Raw genomic sequence first — 22,862 nt, forward strand, 5'->3', positions numbered from 1 at the left:
GATAGTATATGTAGGAGCATAGACACTGTTCTCTGTGGCCAGGATCGAGAGTCCCAAAGGCTGTGTTGCCTACTGGTGCCAGGGTTCAGGATATCTCATCTGGGCTGCAGAGGAACTTGGAGTGGGAGGGGAAAGATCCAGTTGTCGTGGTCCACATAGGTACCAGCGATATAGGTAGAATGAGGATAGAGGTTCTGCTGAGGGAATATGAGCAGCTAGAGGCTAAATTAAAAAGCAGAACCAAAAAGGTAATAATCTCCGGATTACTACCTGAACCATGAGCTAATTGGCACAGGGTTAGTAAGATTAAAGAGGTAAATGCGTGACTCAAAGATTGGTGTGGGAGAAATGGGTTTGAATTCATGGGACATTGGCACCAGTACTGGGGAAGGAGGGAGCTGTTCCGATGGGACAGGCTCCACTTGAATCATGCTGGGACCCAAGTCCTGGCAAGTCGCATAACTAGGGCTGTAGATAGGGCTTTAAACTAAATAGTGAGGGGGGGTGGGGGGAGGGTTTAGTTGCATGGAAAATTAGGAAGTCAAAGTTAAAGGAGAAGGTAGGAGTGCAGGTTAGTGATGAGGCTGATTGTTACCAGAAAATAAAAGGAAGGGACAGAACGTGTGAACATCATATTGCACCAAGGAATCATGCAAGAGTAGGAAAATTGGATAACAGAACAAACTTAAAGGCTTTGTATCTGAATGCACGAAGCATTCGGAATAAAGTAAATGAGTTAACAGTGCAAATAGAGATGAATGGGTATGATCTAGTGGCGATTACTGAGACGTGGTTGCAGGGAAACCAGGTTTGGGAATTAAATATCCGAGGGTACTCAGTATTTCAGAAGGACAGGCAGGAAGGAAAAGGAGGTGGTGTAGCTTTGTTAGTAAAGGAAGAGATCAGTGCTGTAGTGAGAAACGATATAGGCACTGGAGATCAAGACATAGAATCAGTCTGGGTAGAAATAAGAAATAGCAAGGGAAAGAAGTCCCTGGTGGGTGTAATCTATAGATCCCCAAACAGTAGTTCCGCAGTGGGGCACTGTATAAATCAGGAAATACTGGGGGCTTGTAAGAAAGGTACGGCAATAATCATGGGTGATTTTAATATGCATATAGTCTGGATTAATCAAACTGGCAAAGGTAGCCTTGAGGGAGAGTTCATTGAATGTATTAGAGATTGTTTTTTGAGGCAATGTGTTGGGCAACCAACCAGGGAGCAGGCTATTCTAGATTTGGTATTGTGTAATGAGGTGGGATTAATTAATGACCTCATAGTTAAGGATCCTGTAGAGAAGAGTGATCATAGCATGCTAGAATTTCAAATTCAGTTTGAGGGCGAGAAGCTGGAGTGCCACACTAGCGTTCTAGAGTTAAACAAAGGTAATTACATAGGCATGAGGACAGATTTGGCCCTATTGGACTGGGCAGGAAGACTAAAAGGTAGGACAGTTGATGAGCAGTGGCAGATGTTTAAGGCGATATTCAATTCCTCCCAACTAAAATATATTCCAGAGAGGAAGAAAGGATTTAAGAGGGGGAGAAACATCCATGGCTAAGCAAGGAAGTTAAGGATAACATAAAGACAAAAACTAAGGCATACCATATTGCAAAGGCCAGTGGCAGGCTGGAAGATTGGGAAACTTTTGAGGATCAACAAAGGGTTACTACAAAAGTAATAAAAAGAGCGAAGGTAAATTATGAAAGAAAACTAGCGCAAAATATAAAAACAGATAGCAAAAGCTTCTATAAGTATATAAAAGGGAAGAGAGTAGCTAAAGTGAATGTTGGTCCCTTGGAGGATGAGACTGGGGAGTTAATAGAAGGGAACACAGAAATGGCGGAGACACTAAATCAGTATTTTGCCTCAGTTTTCACGTTGGAGGACACTAGTACCATTCCAATAGTAACAGGTAATGCAGAGGTTATAGAAAGGGAGGAACTTAGAACAATTATCATCACTAGGAACAGGTATGGAGAAACTATTGAGATTGAATGCAGACAAGTCCCCAGGGCTTGATGGCCTACATCCTAGGGTCTTAAAGGAAGTGGCAGCGTAACTGCTGTTTGGGGACCTATAGATTACTCCCACCAGGGACTTCTTTCCCTTGCTATTTCTTATTTCTACCCAGACTGATTCTACGTCTTGATCTCCAGTGCCTATATCGTTTCTCACTACAGCACTGATCTCTTCCTTTACTAACAAAGCTACACCACCTCCTTTTCCTTCCTGCCCATTCTTCCAAAATACTGATCCATTGGTTATAATATTCCAAAATTCCCTGGATGCGGGAAAGGTTCCAGTGGATTGGAAAAAAACTAATATAACGCCCTTATTCAAAAGTGGGGGGGTGGCAGAAAGTAGGAAACTATAGACCAGTTAGTTTAACACCTGTCATTGGGAAGTTGTTAGAATCCATTATTATGGAAGTAATAACAGGACATTTAGAAAGTCAAAATGCAATCCATCAGAGTCAGCATGGTTTTATGAAGAGTAAATCATGTTTGACTAATTTGCTAGAGTTCTTTGAAGATGTAACAAGCAAAGTGGATAATGGGGATTCTGTAGATGTAGTATATCTGGACTTCCAGAAAGCATTTGATAAGGTGCTGCACAAAAAGTTAGTACACAAGGTAAGATCACATGGGGTTAGGGGCAATTTATTAGCTTGGATAGAGGATTGGCTAACCAACAGAAAACAGAGTCGGGATAAATGGGTCCTTTTCTGATTGTCAAGATGTAACTAGTGGGCTGCCACAGGGTTCAGTCCTCGGGCCCCAACTATTTACAATCTATATTAATGACTTGGATGCAGGGATAGAAGGTACTATAGCCAAATTTGCAGATGACACTAAAATAGGTGGGATAGTAAGTTGCAATAAAGAAATAAGAAATTTACAAATGGATATGGATAGGTTAGGTGAATGGACCAAAATTTGGCAGATGGAGTTTAACATGGATAAGTGTGAGGTTATCCATTTTGGTCGAAAGAATAGAAAGGCAAATTATTATCTAAATGGAGAGAAACTTCAGAGTGCTTTGGTGCAGAGGGATCTGAGTGTCCTCGTGCATGAATCGCAGGAAACTAGTATGCAGGTACAGCAGGTAATAAGGAAGGCAAATGGAATTTTGGCATTTATTGTTAAAGGAATAGAGTATAAAAGTAGGGAAGTGTTGCTGCAACTGTACAAAGCATTAGTGAGACCGCACCTGGAGTATTGTGTACAGTTTTGGTCCCTTTACTTGGGGAGGGATGTAGTTGCATTCGAGGCAGTTCAGAGGAGGTTCACCAGATTGATTCCAGAGACGAGGGGTTTGTCTTATGAAGAGATTGAGTAGCTTAGGCCTTTACTCTAAAGTTTAGAAGAATGAGAGGAGATCTAATTGAGATATAAGATGATTAAGGGGATTGACAAAGTAAATGTAGAGAGGATGTTTCCTCTTGTGGGGCAATCTAGAACGAGAGGTTATGGTTTTAGGATAAGGGGTAGCAGATTTAAAACAGAGATGAGGAGAAATTACTTCTCTCAAAGGGTCGTGAGTCTGTGGAATTCACTACCCCAGAGTGTGGTGGATGCCGGGACATTGGGTAAATTTAAGGAGGAGATTATTGGGTAAATTTAAGGAGGAGATAGACAGATTTTTAATTAGTAATGGGTTGAAGGGTTATGGAGAACGGGCAGAAAAGTGGAGTTGAGGCTGAGATGAGATCAGCCATGATCATATTGAATGGTGGAGCAGTCTCGAGGGGCTGAATTGCCTATTCCTGCTCCTAGTTTTTATGTTCTTATAATTAATTACACGAGAATGAGTGACAAGTCAAACACCCCAATTCATCTCAGAAATGATGCAACCGTTTTGTTGATTCTGAAGGAAACTCTTTATTTATTTGTTGTCTTGAGCTTCTGTGAGTTGAGTTAAGAGTCCTTAAGTGAGGAGCCAAAAGGAACTACCTTTGTACCTCCTCAAGGGCAAGCAAGCTGTCTGGAATCCAACTAGCCTGTGAGCATATGTGAGCTAGTAAAACCGCTCCTTCAGCTGGTTCTGGAAAACAGCAGCCTCCCTCTTCTTATAGAATCATAGAATGGTTACAGCAGAGAAGAAGGCCATTCAGCCAGATCTCTGCAAGAGCAACTCTACTAGTTCCATTCCCCTGCCTGTTCCTTGCAGCCCAGTAATTATTTTTCTCTTCAGGTGCTTATCCAATTCCCTTTTGAAAGCCAAGATTGAAACTGCCTCCACTATACTTTCAGGCAGTGCATTCCAGATCCTAACTGCTCACTGCGTAAAAAAAGTTCTTCCTCGTGTTGAAGTTGCTTCCTTTGCCATTCACCTTAAATCGTTGTCCTCTGGTTCTTGGCCCTCCCACCAATTGGAACAGTTTTTCCCTATCTGTTCTGTCTGGACCCCTCATGATTTTGAGCACTTCTATCAACTGTCCTCTCAACCTTCTCTTATCTAAGGAGAACAACCCCAGCTTCTTCAATCGATCCATGTAACTAAAGTGTCTCATCTCTGGAACCGTTCTAGTAAGCCTTTTCTGCACCCTCTCTAAAGCGTTTGCATTCTTCTTAAAGTGTGGTGCCCAGAATTAAACACAATACTCCAGCTATGGCCAAACCAGTGTTTAATAAAGATATTGGAGCACTATAGCATGATAACGGAACTGAGAGGTTATACCTATCAGGAAAGATTGAACGGGCAAGGCTCTTTTCTCGAGAACATCGAGGGGTGACCTTGACAGAGATCTTTAAGATTATGAAAGGATTTGATAGGGTAGACATAGAGAAGATGTTTCCACTTGTGGGTGTGACCAGAGCTAGGGGACATAAATATAAGATAACCACTAATAAATCCAATAAGAAATTCAAGAGAACATTCTTTACCAAGAGAGTAGTTAGAATGTGGAACTCAAGACTATGGGGAGTAGTTAAGGCAAATAGCATAATGCATTCAAAGAGAAGCTAGATATGCACATGAGGGGGAAAGGAATAGAAGAATTTGTTGATGGGGTTAGATGAAAAGGAGTGGGAGGAGGCTTGTATGGAGCATAAACACCAGCATGAACCTGTTGGGCTGAATGGCCTATTTCTGTACTGTAAATATTTTGTAATGCTTTCTAACATAGAAACATTCAGCCACTGCAGCCTGTTCCAACATCCCGTCAGATCATGGTTGATCTGCACCTCAACTATACTTACCCACCTTTGATCCATAATCTCTTGGTGCCAATGTTCCTTTTAAAATTTAGTTATGGTGCATGGCCTGTTTTTTTCAGTGTGTAGTCTCTTTAAATCTTTTTCTGTTACTGCGTAACACATTTTTTGTAACAGAACAAGGCCTACTCTGTACCTTTCAGGCTGCTGCACGGCTGCACACCCACACAGCTTAGTGGGGAAATTGCTTGGTATCTTTACTTAACCAAAATTATTGATCTCCGTCTGACATTTCGGTTGACCCAGTATTTTGGCAGATGAGGTCCTGCTTTCCACTACCCTTTGTATGAAAAAGTACTTCCTGATTTCACTCCTAAATGGTCTCACTGTAATTTTAAGATTGTACTCCTTTTATCTGGATTCCCCTACAAAAGCAAATAATTTATCAAATACCTTTAACATCTTTATCACCTCATTTACATCACACCTCAATCATCTAAACTCAAGGGAATATCATCCAAATTTATGCAACCTGTTCTAATAATATAACACTTTAAGCCCTGGTGATATTGTGATGAATCTGCACTATGTGCCCTCCAAGGCCAATATATCTTTCCTAAGGTGTGGTGCTCAAAACTGAGCACAGTACTCCAAATGAGGTCTGATCAAGGCTCTGTACAACTGAAGCATCTGGAATCTCTTTCCCTGTGACTTAGCTACTTGCCAGCGAGCCTTCCCTTGCTACTGGCTGGCAGTTTCCATCGATTTATGACGGGCAGCTAACTGGCAGCATGCAGTTGATGTCCTGGTGATAAAATACCCTAGGCCGGAAATCTGGGTCTGCAAGTGTGTTTTGCTTTGTAAGAAGCTAAATACAATGTGTGTAAGTGTTACATATCCATACCGCTGCCTATTTGTGTTTCGAATAGATTCCTCATTGAGCAAACAGTTTATGTTAATTGGCAGTAGTTTAGGTTATAACATTCTAACTGAGGATTGTAATTTTAGTTTTGCAGTGGTTTAACTATGCAGTTCAGCATAACCTTGCATGATATGTGCTCTTCAACATAAGCAATAGTTTGATTGAATTCTAATAGAATATTATATAGCAGAATGCAGGTAGATTTTTTCCTTTTGTACTTAGGTGTTAAATAATTGCCTAGATGGAGTATTCAAGCCAGTGTCCTTAGTATCTTGCTCTACAGCAGCGAGGCCTGGACAACGTATGTCAGCCAAGAGCGACATCTCAACGCATTCCATCTTCGCTGTCTCTGGAGAATCCTTGGCATTAGGTGGCAGGACCGTATCTCCAACAAGGCGGCCAACATCCCCAGCATATACACCCTACTGAGCCAGCGGCGCTTGAGATGGCTTGGCACATGGAAGATGGCAGGATCCCCAAGGACGCATTGTACAGCGAGCTCATCACTGGTATCAGACCCCCGGCCGTCCATGTCTCCGCTTTAAAGACGTCTGCAAACGCGACATGACGTCCTGCGACATTGACCACAAGTCGTGGGAGTCAGTTGCCAGTGATCGCCAAAGGTGGCGGACAGCTATAAAGACGGGGCTAAAGAGAGGCAAGTCGAAGAGACTTAACAGTTGGCAGGAAAAGAGACAGAAGTGTATGGAGAGAGCCAACTGTGTAACAGCCCCGACAACCAATTTTATCTGCAGCACCTGTGGAAGAGTCTGTCACTCTAGAATTGGCCTTTATAGCCACTCCAGGCGCTGCTCCACAAACCACTGACCACCTCTAGGCACTTACCCATTGTCTCTCGAGGCAAGGAAGCCAAAGAATAGTTGGAGTATATAGAGGAAAATTGGACAAGCTGTATTACAGGCATGTGATCCTCTTTGCCCAGTTTTTCTCTCTGCACTCGAACCAGACGATATTTAACACCCAAGTGAAAGAAAAAGGAATGTCTATCCAACAAGTATACATAAGTTTTGTTATTTGCCTTATCACACTGAGGAGTGCTGTGTTCAGCTTGTAGTTGCATGTGAGAGACCTTTTCAAAAATCAGAGGAATCATGTAACAAAATAAAACATGTTTGTCTATGTTATTTATCTGATTTTTTTTCCGTACTGGTCACAGCACACACAAGATTCAGATCAGTTACTGCTAGTTGTTTTTGCAAGTTGTATGGAATACCTGACTGTGGCTAATTTTCAGGTCTCAGAGCACAAGAAATACGCATAGTTCTGGAAGTCCTTGGATTGGAACCAGTCTCACTCATTCAAAGTATTTATCATTGATCAATGAATCAAGCCATTCTATGCAGTTCAAACATTCTATGTGATTGGTAACTTAATCTCAGTAATATAGTTGAGAGAAATTGAGTTATAAATGTTTGATTCAATATATTTTCAAAGGATTTGAATGATACATGATGCTGACTTTCCTCAGTGTGAAGCCTTCGTGAGTATAAAGTTATTCAACGTCTTTGTGATAGCTTTGGCCACATAAGAATTGACTGTCCATATTTCAAGGATCAAGTTTATGTTGAGGGTAAGTGCAGAAGTGTGTTTGTTGCTGTGGCATTTCAAAGTGAGTAGAAAAGCTTGCAATTGCTGTAAATATGGGGACCAAAATTATTTAGACATTCCAGACTACTCATGTCATAACTCCAGAAGGACAAAAGGGCCAGTGAACAGGTCTTGCAAGGCAGATTTGAGAGCTCAGATGTGCGATGCAGAGACACCACTCATACCTTCAAGACCAGTGGTGTGGAGGGACTGGGGTCAGAAGAGTGACTTCCTATACTGAGAATCCCTGAGAACTCCATCTCGCAGAAGGTAGACCTCTTCGGACGTCAGTATGCCTAATGAGAAGTGATGTACTGTTCTGTTCCTCAGCAGTTGTCGGAACCACCTTACATTTATCTAATGCCTCTCACTTCCTCAGGATATCCCAAAGCACTTTATAAACACTGAGCTATTTTTAAAGAATAGGCAAGGACAACAGCCAATTGTATATAACAAGGTCATGCAATTATCCATGAGGTAAATGACCAGTTTATCTATTTCATTGGTGCTGGTTGAAAGATAAATGTTAGCTAGGAGCTGTGATAATATCTCTGCTTTTTAAGCAGGCAGACGATGCCTTGGTTTAAACATCTCATCTGAAATATAGTATTTCTATTAATGCTGTACTGCTTTAATACTATACTAAATTGTTAGTTTAAATTATATCCTCAAGTCCTAGAATAGGGCCTGAACCCACAACATTCTCATTTTTTTATATTCTTTCATGGGATGTGAGCATTGCTGGCAAGGCCAGCATTTGTTGCCCATCCCTAATTGCCCCTGAGAAGATGGTGGTGAGCTGCCTTCTTGAACCGCTGCAGACCATCTGGTGTTGGTGCACCCACAGTGCTGTTAGAAAGCGAGTTCCAGGTTTTTTACCCAGCGACAGTAAAGGAATGGCGATATAGTTCCAAGTCAAAATGATGTGACTTGGAGGGGAACTTGCAGATAGTGGTGTACCCATGCGTCTGCTGCCCTTGTCCTTCTAGATAGTAGAGGTCGCGGTTTGGAAGGTGCTGTCGAAGGAGGCTGTCGATGTTGTATACATGGACTTCAGTAAGGCGTTTGATAAGGTTCCCCATGGTAGGCTGATGGAGAAAGTGAAGGCTCATGGGGTCCAAGGTGTACTAGCTAGATGGATAAAGAACTGGCTGGGCAACAGGAGACAGAGAGTAGCAGTGGAAGGGAGTTTCTCAAAATGGAGACGTGTGACCAGTGGTGTTCCACAGGGATCCGTGCTGGGACCACTGTTGTTTGTGATATACATAAATGATTTGGAGGAAAGTATAGGTGGTCTGATTAGCAAGTTTGCAGACGACACTAAGATTGGTGGAGTAGCAGATAGTGAAGGGGACTGTCAGAGAATACAGCAGAATATAGATAGACTGGAGAGTTGGGCAGAGAAATGGCAGATGGAGTTCAATCAGGGCAAATGCGAGGTGATGCATTTTGGAAGATCCAATTCAAGAGTGAACTATACAGTAAATGGAAAAGTCCTGGGGAAAATTGATGTACAGAGAGATTTGGGTGTTCAGGTCCATTGTTCCCTGAAGGTGGCAACGCAGGTCAATAGAGCGGTAAAGAAGGCATACGGCATGCTTTCCTTCATCGGACGGGGTATTGAGTACAAGAGTTGGCAGGTCATGTTACAGTTGTATAGGACTTTGGTTCGGCCACATTTGGAATACTGCGTGCAGTTCTGGTCGCCACATTACCAAAAGGATGTGGATGCTTTGGAGAGGTGCAGAGGAGGTTCACCAGGATGTTGCCTGGTATGGAGGGCGCTAGCTATGAAGAGAGGTTGAGTAGATTAGGATTATTTTCATTAGAAAGACGGAGGTTGAGGGGGGACCTGATTGAGGTGTACAAAATCATGAGAGGTATAGACAGGGTGGATAGCAAGAAGCTTTTTCCCAGAGTGGGGGATTCAATTACAAGGGGACACGAGTTCAAAGTGAAAGGGGAAAAGTTTAGGGGGGATATGCGTGGAATGTTCTTTACGCAGAGGGTGGTGGGTGCATGGAGCGCATTGCCAGCGGAGGTGGTAGACGCGGGCACGATAGCGTCTTTTAAGATGTATCTAGACAGATACATGAATGGGCAGGAAGTAAAGAGATACAGACCCTTAGAAAATAGGCGACAGGTTTAGAGGGAGGATTTGGAGCGGCGTAGGCTTGGAGGGCCGAAGGGCCTGTTCCTGTGCTGTAATTTTCTTTGTTCTTTGTTTGAGGCTCGGCGAGTTGCTGCGGTGCATCTTGTAGATGGTACACACTGCTGCTACTGTGCGCCAGTGGTGGAGGAAATGAATGTTTAAAGTGGTAGGTGGGGTGCCGAACAAGCAGGCTGCTGTGTTCTGGAAGGTGTTGAACTACTTGAGTGTTTTTTTTTTTATTGGCAAGTTCATTTTATTTACAAAAATGGAGCATCACATAAGTTTGCTTCTCCCAGGTGAAGACAGCAGAAAGTTGATCAACAGTTGAGTACTTCCATTTCACTGCATTAGATTGCACTCCTGCTCCTTTTGTAATTTAGTCCAACTTGACGAAGCCGATGTCTTTGGCGTATTGTCTAAAACATTGGCGGCACATATTTAGGCCGTACTTCCGGATCAGGCCGTGTCCCCCACACACTTATCCAGGCAACTGGAGAGTATTCCACCACACTTCTGACTTGTGCCTTATAGATGTGGACAGGCTTTGGGGAGTCAGGAGGTGATTTACTTTCTGCAGAATTCCCAGCCTCTGACCTTCTTTTGTAGCCACAGTATTTATATGGCTAGAAGGGCACCGGGCAAGGATGGAATCCCAGCTGCACTGCTCAAGCACGGAAAAAGTCCTATATATTGCCACACCTTTATGATCTTCTTCTCTGCTAGAGAGCAGGCTCTGTTCCACAGGAGATGTGTGATGCTAAAATCATCACACTATACAAAAACAAAGGGGACAGAGGAGATTTCAATAACGACAGGGGCATCTCACTCCTTAGCGTTACGGGGAAGGCCTTTGCTAGGGTCATACTTAAAAGACTCCATTTACTTGCAGACCGAGTGTAGCCGGAAGCACAGTGTGGTTTCTGTGCCAGCAGATCTACTGTGGATATGATCTTCTCCATACGTCAGCTACAATGGAAGTGTAGGGAACAGAGTATACCCCTTTACCTTACTTTCTCATAGCAGAGCAGAGCTCTACAAGGTTTTGAAAACATTGGCTGTCCACCGCAGCTCCTCAGTCACATCCGATCCTTCCATGACAACATGCACTACACTGCACAGTTTGATGGTTCCACTTCCAACAGTTTCTGAGTGAAGAATGGAGTGAAACAGGATTGTGTCCTAGCCCCCACTCTGTTTGGCATCCTCTTCTCCATGCTCCTGACATTTGCCTTCCCTGCAGATAGGGAAGAAGTCTATTTGCACACTAGGTCGTGGCAAGCTCTACAAACTATCAAGGCTAAAAGCAAAGACAAAAACACATCATGTACTGATCAGAGAATTCCTCTACACTGATCACGCTGCGCTAGTTGCTCACACGGAAACTCAGCTACGAAGATTCAGTGCTTGTAACTTGTTCTCCTTGACTATAAGTGCCAAGAAGACGTAGTCCTGGGACAAGGGTTGCATCTCCGTCCCTGAACACACTAAATAACGCCTCACTGGAAGTGGTTAGCCAATTCTGCCAACTTGAGTCCACGGTGGCAGTCTGTCCCTTGATGCAGAACTCATTACACACATAGGGAAAACAGCTACCACCTTTGGCTGATTTGCGAAACACACATCGGATAACACAAAGCTGACGCTTGGGTCCAAGCTGATAGTTTATAAGGCCTGTGTTCTCAGCACCTTGCTGTATGGCTGTGAAGCATGGGTGACTTACAGCTACCAGGAAAAGAAGCTCAATAATTTCCATCTTTGCTGTCTGCGGCACATTGTGGGTAGAGTCATAGAGTTATACAGCACAGAAACTGGCCCTTTGGCCCATCATGTCCATGCCAGCCATCAAGCACCTATCTATTTTAATCCCATTTTCCAGCACTTGGACCATAGCATTGTATACTATGGCATTTCAAGTGCTCATCTAAATACTTCTTAAATGTTGTGAAGTATATCCTGGCAGGACAAAATCACAGATGTGGCAGTCCTCTCAAAGGCAGAGCTCCTAAGGGCATTGGCACTAATCAAACAGAGACGGCTTCGGTGGATAGGACATGTCCGCAGGATGGAAGGTGGTCGCATACCCAAGGACCTTCTGTACGGTGAGGTAGCCGGGGCCAGATGACCAGTGGGGCGCCCACAGCTCTGTTTCAAGGATGCTTGCAAGCGTGACATGAAGGTCCTAAATGTCGACGATTGCACCTGGGAGACACTAGCTGGCGAAAGAGGGAACTGGTGACACATCCTGTGGACTGATGTGCACTACCGTGATGACCAGTGGCTACAGCAGCTCGTCAACAGGCACCAACGTCAAAACAACAACTCACAGCATCACTTGGCAGCTTTGCATGCAGCACTTGTGGCAGTACCTGCCTCTCAAGGATTGGCCTTCACAGCCATCAACAAAGGTATACTGTTTTGTGAGTGTTTCTATTTTTCTTTGCAAAAAGTGCTTTAAGAGCTGATATTTGAATTGTCAACTGAGTGAAGTGTGCACAGACTGCAAGGCATCTGTTTCCAAGCAGCTCAACAGGGAAATGACAGGAAGATTTATGATTGTCACAAGACTTGATTATGGGTTTTAGTTTCACTTGTCATTGTGAAAGAAGTGTGGGCTGGACCAGCAGCATGCAGTGAGAACTGGCTGGGACCTGTTTTGCAGACCAGAAAAAAGACCTATTCTCTGTGAAAGAAGACTTGCATCTCTTGGAAAAAGAAATCCTACATTTGAGGTGTAGCAATGGTCTGCCTGGAGAGTGGAAAAGACCCCTGGAGAGAGAAAAGACCCTGGAAGAGAGGAGTTGCTGCTCTCTGTGGATGAAAACTGCTTTGCAGTGAGGAAGCCCTGCATTTGAAAGGTAGCAGATTCCTATTGCCTCCAGTCTCTGAAAAATCCCTGCCCCAAGAGTGATTCATGTTGCCTCTTGTGTTTTGGGAGTTCCCAAAAGCTCAAGAAAGCTTCTATTGCTAGACTGCTACTTCAAAACCCAAGTAGACCTGTTACTACACCCTTTGTTGAAAGATCTTTGTGATGCCTGCTGCAGGTGAGTTGCCGAAAACGTCTACCCATCACAAACTGTTCATCAACCTTGCCTGGAGAGACTTTAAGTGGCATCTGCCTATTCGACTCTGGGACACCTCACCGACATGGAAATATCCTACCAGACCGTGACAACCCAATTATTTTATTATTCCTAAGAAGCAGCTGTAAACTGCTTATTTCCTGGTTAACTGGTTTTTGAATGAATGTGTGTGTGTGCATGAGGGTTAGGAAGAATAAGGAGTTATAAAATCATTTCATATATAGATTTATCTCATTATTATTTAAGACTTTATTAATAAATAGTTAATTTTGTTGTTGCTTAAAGAAACCTACTTTGGTGTGCTTTATTCTGGGGACAAATAGAGTGTTTAATTTGTCTACTTTCAAGCAGGTGGGAAACTTTACTAATATTCTATGACCTGTGGAGTAGTGGGACTGAATTAACAATGCATTACTCCTGCCTTGGTCGTAACAACACCAAGAGAAGACATCCCACTTCAATGGATTGTTTGCTGTGTGTCCATCATCTTTCGTAGATGGAAGGATGTCAACCAGGTGCAGTTCAGTTTCTGGTCAATGGTAACCCCCAGGATGTTAATAGTGGGAGATTCAATGATGGCAATTCCATTGAATGTCAAGGGGAGATGGTTAGATTCTCTCCAATGTGCTTCACAAGTGCGTTATAAAGCAAAATATAACAGCATGCCACATAAGGTGATATTAGGGCGGATAGCCAAATGTTTGATCAAAGAGGTAGGTTTTAAGGAGCATCTTAAAGAAAGAAAAAAAGGTAGAGAGTTTGAGAGGTTTAGGGGTGGAATTCCATAGCATTAGGGCCTAAGTAGCTGAACGCACAGACATCAATGGTGGAGCAATTAAAATCAGGGATCATCAAGAGACCAGAATTAGTGGAAATTCCAATTCATCCTGCCTGTCCTATGAGATTTGTTAATTCCATGTTCCTTTAATTTATAAGTACCCTTGCTATGACTTCAAAATCCTGTGATATGTTGTTTGCACTATAAAAATTGAACAGCAAATTAGTATTATCCCCTCTAGCAAAAATCCTGGGAAATATTCTTTTCATGTTTCAAGCATTTTACCTCGTTTAACTTCACTGACACTTTTATTTTGTTAGAATTCTGACTTCCTCTTAAGGTCAAAGTAGTTTGCTTATGCTCATGGTAAGTTTGCCAATTGTACTGTTGTTTTAAGGGTTAGAATCTTGACAACAGCAGTAATGTAACTGCTATCAGCACAAGATGAAAAGATATGTTTTGTAGCAATTTTGTGCCATTACCAGCCTATGCTGGCAATTTTCTTCTGCTGTTTTGGCACCAGCATGCTTTAACTATTAACATAACACCAACCCCAAGGTGTAATATAAAAGCTGCACAAGGTTATTTGACAAGTAACATTTTTAAGTAATGTCCCTTGAATAATTTCCAACACAACATTTTATTGTCGAACAATAAATTGTTCTGATAGTCTGCATAAGTTTTGTGATTAAATACCAATCTCAGTAAAGTTAGTATACTTTGATCTGTTCAGCAAGAAAATAATAAATTAAGCACTGATTGGTGCTAAAGTAACCTATTTATTCATTCACTAAGTACTACAAATAATACTTGTCAAAGTTTGTAGTATATTAGGGAAATGTTCAGCTTTCTAAATTGTGAAAATTTGTGAAAGTTGACACTTTGTTTTCTGTTAAATTATTCCACTGTTTGCTGTAGTTCAACAGTCTGCTCTGGAAAACAATAAATGGAATGTGTAACAGGTATTTACAGTGAATCAGGGAACTGACAAAAGAGTTTGCTATTAGTCTTCAGTATTGATTAGCCGCAGTCCATTAGATGATATACGAGTGCTTTAGGCATAAGTGGCATGATGTCTGAAAATTCCTATTCATAATCACGTCTGCAGCTTAGAGCGCCAAAGACCAGAGCTGTAATCTTTCAGGGGTATCTAGGGAGTTTTACAGCAATAGTGTGCCTTTGCTTCAATGTCATACCTATTTATTTCTTTATTCTTTATGTATATATATGTACACATATGTCTGTGTATATTTGAAGTCTATCAACGATGAGAGAATAAGCTACAATAAAATAAGCTTAGAATTTGCAGCATTTCTGCAGTGTTGTTTTTAAGCATACCCTCTGAAATTCTCCCAGCAATGCTAGTTGAATCTGTAAAGGGTCACATAAGGGTTCTTAGTACAGAGTAAACAGACTTTCTACAAACTCAGCTGCTTGATCTGTTTGCTGGTTAAATTAGTAGGTGGGTTGGACAGGCATGGGTTCTTGAAAGACAGAGAGGTTTCTACGGCTTTTAGATAAAGCAATAGTATTGTGCTCAAAGACTTTACAAAATTGTTCAATTTTGCTGCAGAGGATTGACTTCAGTTGTGGTGGTAAGTATCCTGGCAACCATGGCCAGAGCAAAGGACAACTTGTGTGTGTGTGTGTGTGTGTGTGTGTGTGTGTGTGTGTGTGTGTGTGTGTGTGTGTGTGTGTGTGTGTGTGTAAAAATTTATATTTAATTTCATTTTTCCACTTTGATCACTAACAATGCCATCTCTAATCACTTCCTCTTCGCCCTCACCATCCACATTCCTCCTGCACACCACCAATCCCACTATCCTCACCATCTGTCCCTGGAGAAAACTTCACTCCCACCAACTTCCACCTGCCTCTGTTGACTTGATCAATAGCTTTCTTGGTTCTGCTGTTGTTTGCACCAGGTCCTTCATTGCCTCCTACCCTTGCCATTCCCTTATACACTTCTCAACTTGCTAATTCTTGATGAAAAAAAGAGAAGATATGGAAGGATGTCCATTGTCCCTTTTTTGGTCTGGCGTCTGGGTATACGGAGACAGGTCACTGGGGTCATTTCAGAAGCAGTCTGTGCTGGAAATGTCGAGAATTATTCTACTAGACTTTCTAGGAGAAATGTGGCATCAGGGTTTTCCGCCAGCACACACTTGAATAGGAGGAGTTTTTCCCAGCTTCTCAGGAGCTATGTAGCACCAGGGATTTTAGCTCTCCCACACTGGATCTTTGCAGAATTTCTTCAAAGAGGTAGAGAAAGAGGTGAGCTGGGTGATTTCTTTTTCCTTGACAGGAAAAAACACCAACTATCTTCAAACCGTTCACATCCACCTAAACTGAAAACAATTCCAAACCCCAAACAGAAAGTCGACCCCCTGACTGCCATAAACCTTGACATGTGGCTTCTCTGTAACCATTTTTCCCCGGATCACCAAGGGTTCTGTTGTTTACTGAGCCCAAAGCACATGACTTCCAGCACAGGTGATTTTTCAAACAACATCTCAAGTGTCCTTTTGGTAAACGTGGTAAAAAAAAAACACATCCATGGAATCTTTTCAGTTTTAACACAAGTCCTCAAAAAAAATTATTTTAAATGGAAGCACTTTCATAACAAAATCCAGACGACTGATGTCACCTGGGGCCCAACTTTTAATGGGTCTCAACAGCAGAGGTCAAAGGCATGGAAAATGAACATCTCTTTCTATTGGCCCTCCATTTGTTGGCATTAAAAAGTGGAGAGTGACACTCAGTGGTCACAGGTGTCCATCTGGATGCTGCTCTCCTGGAACCAGCAAAATCAAATTGTCTTTATTTAAAATGGGATGTTATACATTTTTGCCCTAGTACTAGTACTCAAATATTGACTGATATAGTACTACCCCATAAAGTCAAGTCCATAGCAAACTGCCCATGTTGGCACAGTGCTATACCACCACAAAATCTCCATTTTGTAGAAGACTAAGAATTCTGACACAAAGACAAATAGCACAGTAGCAGAAGGACTGTACTAGAATATAGTGTTGCCTTAAAATTTCAATGCAGTGCAACAGTAAAAGATCTAGGTAACGGGTAAAAGTCATTTGCCTGGATATTAGCAGGTTTTACAGAGTGGCAGAATTTCGATGGAAGTCTGAGTATCAGTGTCACAGTGTGCGTTTTTTGTCATTGACGGGTTCCCTGCCCAGTAGTCAGCCTGAATGTCAGGCTTGGCTTGCAGTCAGGTGGGGAGGACTCTGGCACAGGCTGCAGGAGCGGGTATGTGTGTTCGCTGACACCATTGTTGGAGTGGTGGGGGTCGATCCGAAGGGTTTTTGAGTGAAATTGGGGTCTGATGGAGGGGAGTATTCCAGCCCACAAGCAATGCTGTAAATGCACTTAGCTTCTCTCCTAGCTGTCCTCGCTTCCATTCTGCTCCCGGGTTTCCCAAAATCTGGAAATCCAGCTGGCTACTGTAAAACCTGCAAAGCTAGTTAAATTAGAGGCTGTAAGACTCATTAAAATATTTATACGGTCAGCCTGCCTCCGTTAAACTCGGCAGTAGGTGGGTTGGGATCAGGTAAATTTTAGAATTATAACATCTGTCCCAATCACAACACACCTTTTTTTGGCTGCTAAAATTCAACCATTGTGTTTGAGGTTAATGAATTCTTAGTGTAAGACACACTTTTGCATAAAGGGTATCTAGTTGTATAAAATAACCTCCACCCGTAGAAAAATAATACTTCATCTCTCTGACAAATGTGTTAAACCAATTCATACAAATTACTTTTTGAAGTCCAGCAATTGTTGCTTTATCAGCCAATGAACATTCCACAAATAGCAATGAAAGGAATGGCCAGTTAATCTGATTTTTTTTGGTGGAGTTCTGATGAAAGGTCACGACCTGAAATATTCACTCTGTTTCTTTCTCCACAGAGTAGTTCCAGTATTTTCTGGTTTTGTTTCAGATTTCCAGCATCTGCAGTATTTTGCTTTTGTATTTGTGTTTAATTCACTGCCACTTCTCTTCCAGGAATGCCCACCTTGAAGAGGTTCTGCTCTTCTGTCCAATGGGATTTCCGTTTGTCTCTTCTCAGTTCTGATGAAAAGTCACGATCTGAAACGTTAACTCTGTTTCTCTCCCCACAGATGCTGCCTGTACTGCTGAGTATTTCCAGCATTTTCTGTTTGTGTTTTTTTTTGATGATGTTCATTAAAAAAAGAATGCTGTTAAGTATATGAGAACTCTCTGCTCTTCTCAGTAAGTGTTACAGCAGTAAGTGTTACAGTATCTTTAACATCCACCTGAACAAGCAGATGTGACGTCAGTTTAACATCTCATCTGAAGGGCAGCATCCCTCAAACTGCACTGGAGTGTCAGGTCAGGTTAGAAGATTTATTCCTTGAGTGGGATTTGAACCCACAGCCCTTCTGATTCAGATAGGTAGTATAACACTTACATACGTACAAATGTATAATTAAAACAACATATCCTATTACATATCCAATGGTGTTTGTTTTTAGTTTTTTAGTTTTAGAGATACAGCACTGAAACAGGCCCTTCGGCCCACCAAGTCTGTGCCGACCATCAACCACCCATTTATACTAATCCTACACTAATCCCATATTCCTACCACATCCCCACCTGTCCCTATGTATTTCCCTACCACCTACCTATACTAGGGGCAATTTATAATGGCCAATTAACCTATCAACCTGCAAGTCTTTGGCATGTGGGAGGAAACCGGAGCACCCGGAGGAAACCCACGCAGACACAGGGAGAACTTGCAAACTCCACACAGGCAGTACCCAGAATTGAACCCGGGTCGCTGGAGCTGTGAGGCTGTGGTGCCACTATGCCGCCCCCAACAGTTATTTCAAAAACTCTCATGAAAAAGAATGGCAAGTATTAATTTTGCCATTGCCATGTAGAAATATTCACTATTTAAACAGAAAAAGTTATTTCACACTAAAATCTGAAATATGAGTACAAGACTATGTATAGGTGTTATAATTCTTTCAAGTAAGATTTTTGAAGTTTGTTTAAAATGAAAATGCCAAAAAAGAAATCTAAGTAATTTATTTCAGAAGTCCATTCTTTCACCATAGTTTTCTTTAGATATCTTTTAACAAAATAGGAACTAGTAATTAACTTGAAACCTGTTTTGTTATTTCAACTTTATTTTCTTCACTAGTTTCATATTCTTTCATGATACTAGAATACTTGGTATGTATTCCTTGTGAAGGATGTAAACACTCATTAGTAACTACAGGCAGGCCGAATCCAGCACAATGAGGCTAAGCAATGCAGCATGAGAATACGAATGAATATGAAATAATTACACCTCAATGTGAACTGACCCCTCAGCCTTGGAAATCCATGAGAGATTATGTGGGTTGTTAGAGGAGGTTCTGACACTCTTTCTAACACAGCTGTGAGAAAAATTTGGCTGGAACCAAGTATTCCATATGTGATGTAGTTGGTAAAAGAAACCATGAGGAGCAGGGAATTTAACACATTGGTGCAGAAAGTTGCTTCATTGATGGAAGCTGAAGAGAATGTAAAATTGCTGGAAGAGACAAACTAGGCAATGAGAACAGAGCTCTTTTCATGATTGTTAATGTGAACTTTAAAGCTACAGCTGGTCTCCCCAAAAGCTGAATCTAGGGGAATTGTAATTTATTTGGGGGGTGGGAGTTCAATTTGAAAAGAAGTAATACTTTCCCTTGTTTGTTGACCTGAAATAATGTACAAATTGTTTGCAAACAGTAGCTTCAATTTTATGTTGTGAAAATCCTAGAAAATTAGGTGCCTTGTTTTTTTTCATGTTACATATTTCATTAAATATTAGCCTTTCCTATTCATGGAGCAGTTATATTACATCATTAATCTTGTATTGGTCAGCTTTGTGACTTGTTGAAAGTATTCAACAACAAGATGTTATGTTACTGGTACTAGAGATGGCTCTTTTGCAGCCTGTATGCACAAGTGTTATTGATAAATCAATATAGGTGTATATTAATGTACAAACTTCCATCTAAAAGTTTGAGGTAAACTGTGAATGAACACACAGGTCATAGTGTCTCTATAAGATGCTGTAGAGCGTAGACTGTGATAGCTTTAGGCATGCAGCTAGCATTGCAATATCTGCCGCAGTTTGGCAGTAGAATTAAGTACTGGCACATGGTGTGTGATGTGAACAAATATGTTTAACTGTACACATGTTCAGTATTAGAAATGTTCCAAAATCTGGATTTGCAAATCCAAATTTCCAAAGATATTCCAAATAGAATTTAACTAAGCACAGTCAAATCAGTCTGTCTTGCAGTACCTGTTGCCTAAAACATTGTCATGCTTTGTAACAAATATGAATTTATTTCAAAAGAAATAATTGAGGATCTAGCAGCTGAATATTGAAACCTAAAATTTTGCTCAGTTTGCCAACAGTTTTATTTACGTATATGATTTTAAGGATTGGTAAGCTTCTAAAAGATCTTCTTGCATCATGTAAAAAAGAAAATCATACTACAGAAAATGTGCCATGTGCATTCTGAAAACAATGGAACTTACTAGTTCATCTCCTGTTCAGAGAATGATAAAAATCATGAAAATAAAATCTGGAGATGAGTCAGCATCCTGTACCAGTGTCTGTGTTGCACAGTACATCTTTGTTTTCTAATGACCACCATGCAAGCCTTTCTACAGTTCAAACACTGCCTCTTTCAGTCTATGAATTCCTAATACTAGTTCCTCTTTTCTTCCTGCAGGTTGGAACGGCTGGTGGATGTCCTGAGGAAGAAGATTGGAACAGGGAACATCAGGACGGTGACCTGATTGAGTAGCAGTGTCTGGAGATGTAGTCACATCTGGTTACCAGGCTATTCTATTCATCATTATACAAATAAAAAGCCTGGTCTTAGCAAACAAGTGTTGTAACCAGCACAGTGAAATAACATTCCTAAAATATCCTAATCTATTTTTTTAAAGTCTGGAAACTTGGATGTATTCTGTGTTGACAAAACTTGTAGACATGCACAAGACACTTCCAAATGCATCGATTTTTACCAGGAATTTGTAAGATGCCTGTCCATAAATAGTTTCATACTTTTCATGCTTATTTCATTAAGATAATTTAGAATTATTGCCAACTTAAATCCAATAAAAATTCATAACATTGTTCACTAGAAAATGTCTCTTCTATAGGACATTAACCAAATTATATTTTTACACTTTTCAACCTAAAAATGGGCATTACAGATTGAGTGGACATTGGTAGCTCCTCGATGCTTGGCATTGTTTTAGCATGATACGCATCAGTATTTGTGGCTTCTTTTTTCTAATATTTATCTTTTTGCTAATTTAGTACAGTGTACCAGTAACATTATTCAGAACTACAATGCTAGTTCTTTGTGCTAGCTTTCACATTTTGAATTTGTTCAGAATTTATATCTAAACCATTGTAGTAGTGAAATAAAGAGCTGTGTAAATTTGCTATTGTTGAGTACATTTTGACATTTTTGGGGATTGGCATTGAATTGTGAGCTTTTCACCATGAGTTCAGTCTTCTGTCTGTATTTTAAATAATCTCTCATTTAACTGGCATCAAGGAATACATTCAGTTGTGAAATAGTGAATGTATTTGGAAGTGACTTTAAAACTTCCCAAAAAGACACACCAGAGAATAGGAGCGACTGATATCAGTTCAGATACGAAGCTGGCGTTGGCAATTGGTGGTATTGTAGCAATATCGAAATCTGTTAATGTTCAATTTGGTGCCAAACAGCCGATTAACATGTACATGTAAAAATCTCCTATTCTTAAAATGTGACCGTTTTAATGCTTACAAAATGTAATAAAAACGTTGCTATTTCAACGGCTAAAATCGAAGTATAATGAACGTGTGCTAGCACATTCAGATCAATGCGGTATATTCAAATTTGTATTTTTACCATCTATGAATTGGGTTGCACTCTATGTATTCTAATTATGTGAAGACACGAACTTTTTAAATTGTCAGCACCTCAAATTATAATGCTAATAAAAGATTACCAAAAAAGCAAAAGAGAGAAATATCAAATGTGAAATGTTAGAAAGTGCAGAGATGCCGTTGTCTTTAATATGAATTTAATACAAGTTCGTTGCGACGATTCTAATTGAAAAGGGCAGGGTTTCGGCAAAAATATGGAATGATCCTGTATGTGGAGATTTACTGACTCAGCTGGAGATGGGAACGGGACTTAATTAACATTCACGTTTCCATGGGTTTGGTTATTATCACGAGGTAATTTTGTTATCTGAAAGATTTTAACTTTGCTTTTTGGTTTTCAAGTGCATTAGTTATGTTCCAGTAGATGCAAACATAATTAAGAGAATTAGAGAGAATTATTTTGCTTAAATAGTTCCACTCGCAAAAAAGTCAGATACGCTGTCGAATAAATGATTCAGCATCAACGTATGTTTATAAAAAGTATTGAGTCAGTATATGAATCTTTAATGATGGCGCATTTAAGAAAATAACAATCTAACGTATAAAGACAGGGTAGAGCCTGAAAATCGAATATAACTTCGTTTCTTGTCAACTCAAAGGTGAAATTTGATTTTCTAATTGAAAATTATCTAGATTTTATTTGGGAATTACCTTACACTTTTATGTGACTTATAAGACGCAACAATTTTCATTCAAAGCAATTTTTAATTTACGTGTGATCCATTTGTAAATGTAATTAAAATCTCCCCCACCAGAAGTATTTAGGGGCGGGCAGAGGTAGAAAGGGACATCTCGATAACGTTCCATCTTTGATGGAGGTTATTGGAAAAAACAGAATTGCTTTTGAGATTTTTTTAAAAAACCTTTCCTGTTTAAGTATTATTTAATGTATTTGGACAATATGAAATGTCTACCCAACTACAACAATTACTTGTATTGACATAGGCGCACCTAACGCAAACCTCTGGGCGTTTGACAAGGTGTGAGGAGCAAGGGAAGCAAGACGGGGAAAATAAACAGGAGACTAACAGCAGGGTACCAGAGTTAGAATTTTAAAGGTCTTTTGAAGGAGGGGGAGAGAGGAGCAATGAAAAGTAGTTTTGAGACCGTTTAAGAAATAGAAGCATGGCAAATTCGATTAAAACAGGGTCAAATATTGAATCTAGATGTCTGTGATAAAAATT

At 40.8% G+C, this 22,862-nt stretch overlaps 1 protein-coding gene across 12 annotated transcripts in view; it reads left to right on the plus strand.

The window, feature by feature from the left end:
• mipol1 (mirror-image polydactyly 1) overlaps positions 1–21,701 on the plus strand; it is a 383,877-nt gene extending 362,176 nt beyond the window's left edge. For all 12 annotated transcript variants that reach the window (XM_068038331.1, XM_068038333.1, XM_068038330.1 and 9 more), the window contains one exon: positions 20,459–21,701. In XM_068038331.1, coding sequence (XP_067894432.1) covers positions 20,459–20,525 — 67 coding nt within the window. In that variant the 3' untranslated portion in view covers positions 20,526–21,701. The remainder of the gene's footprint in view (positions 1–20,458) is intronic.
• Positions 21,702–22,862: the final 1,161 nt, after the last annotated feature.

The sequence above is a fragment of the Heterodontus francisci genome, chromosome 9 (genome assembly GCF_036365525.1).
Source record: "Heterodontus francisci isolate sHetFra1 chromosome 9, sHetFra1.hap1, whole genome shotgun sequence".
NCBI classification, from domain to species: Eukaryota; Metazoa; Chordata; class Chondrichthyes; order Heterodontiformes; family Heterodontidae; genus Heterodontus; species Heterodontus francisci.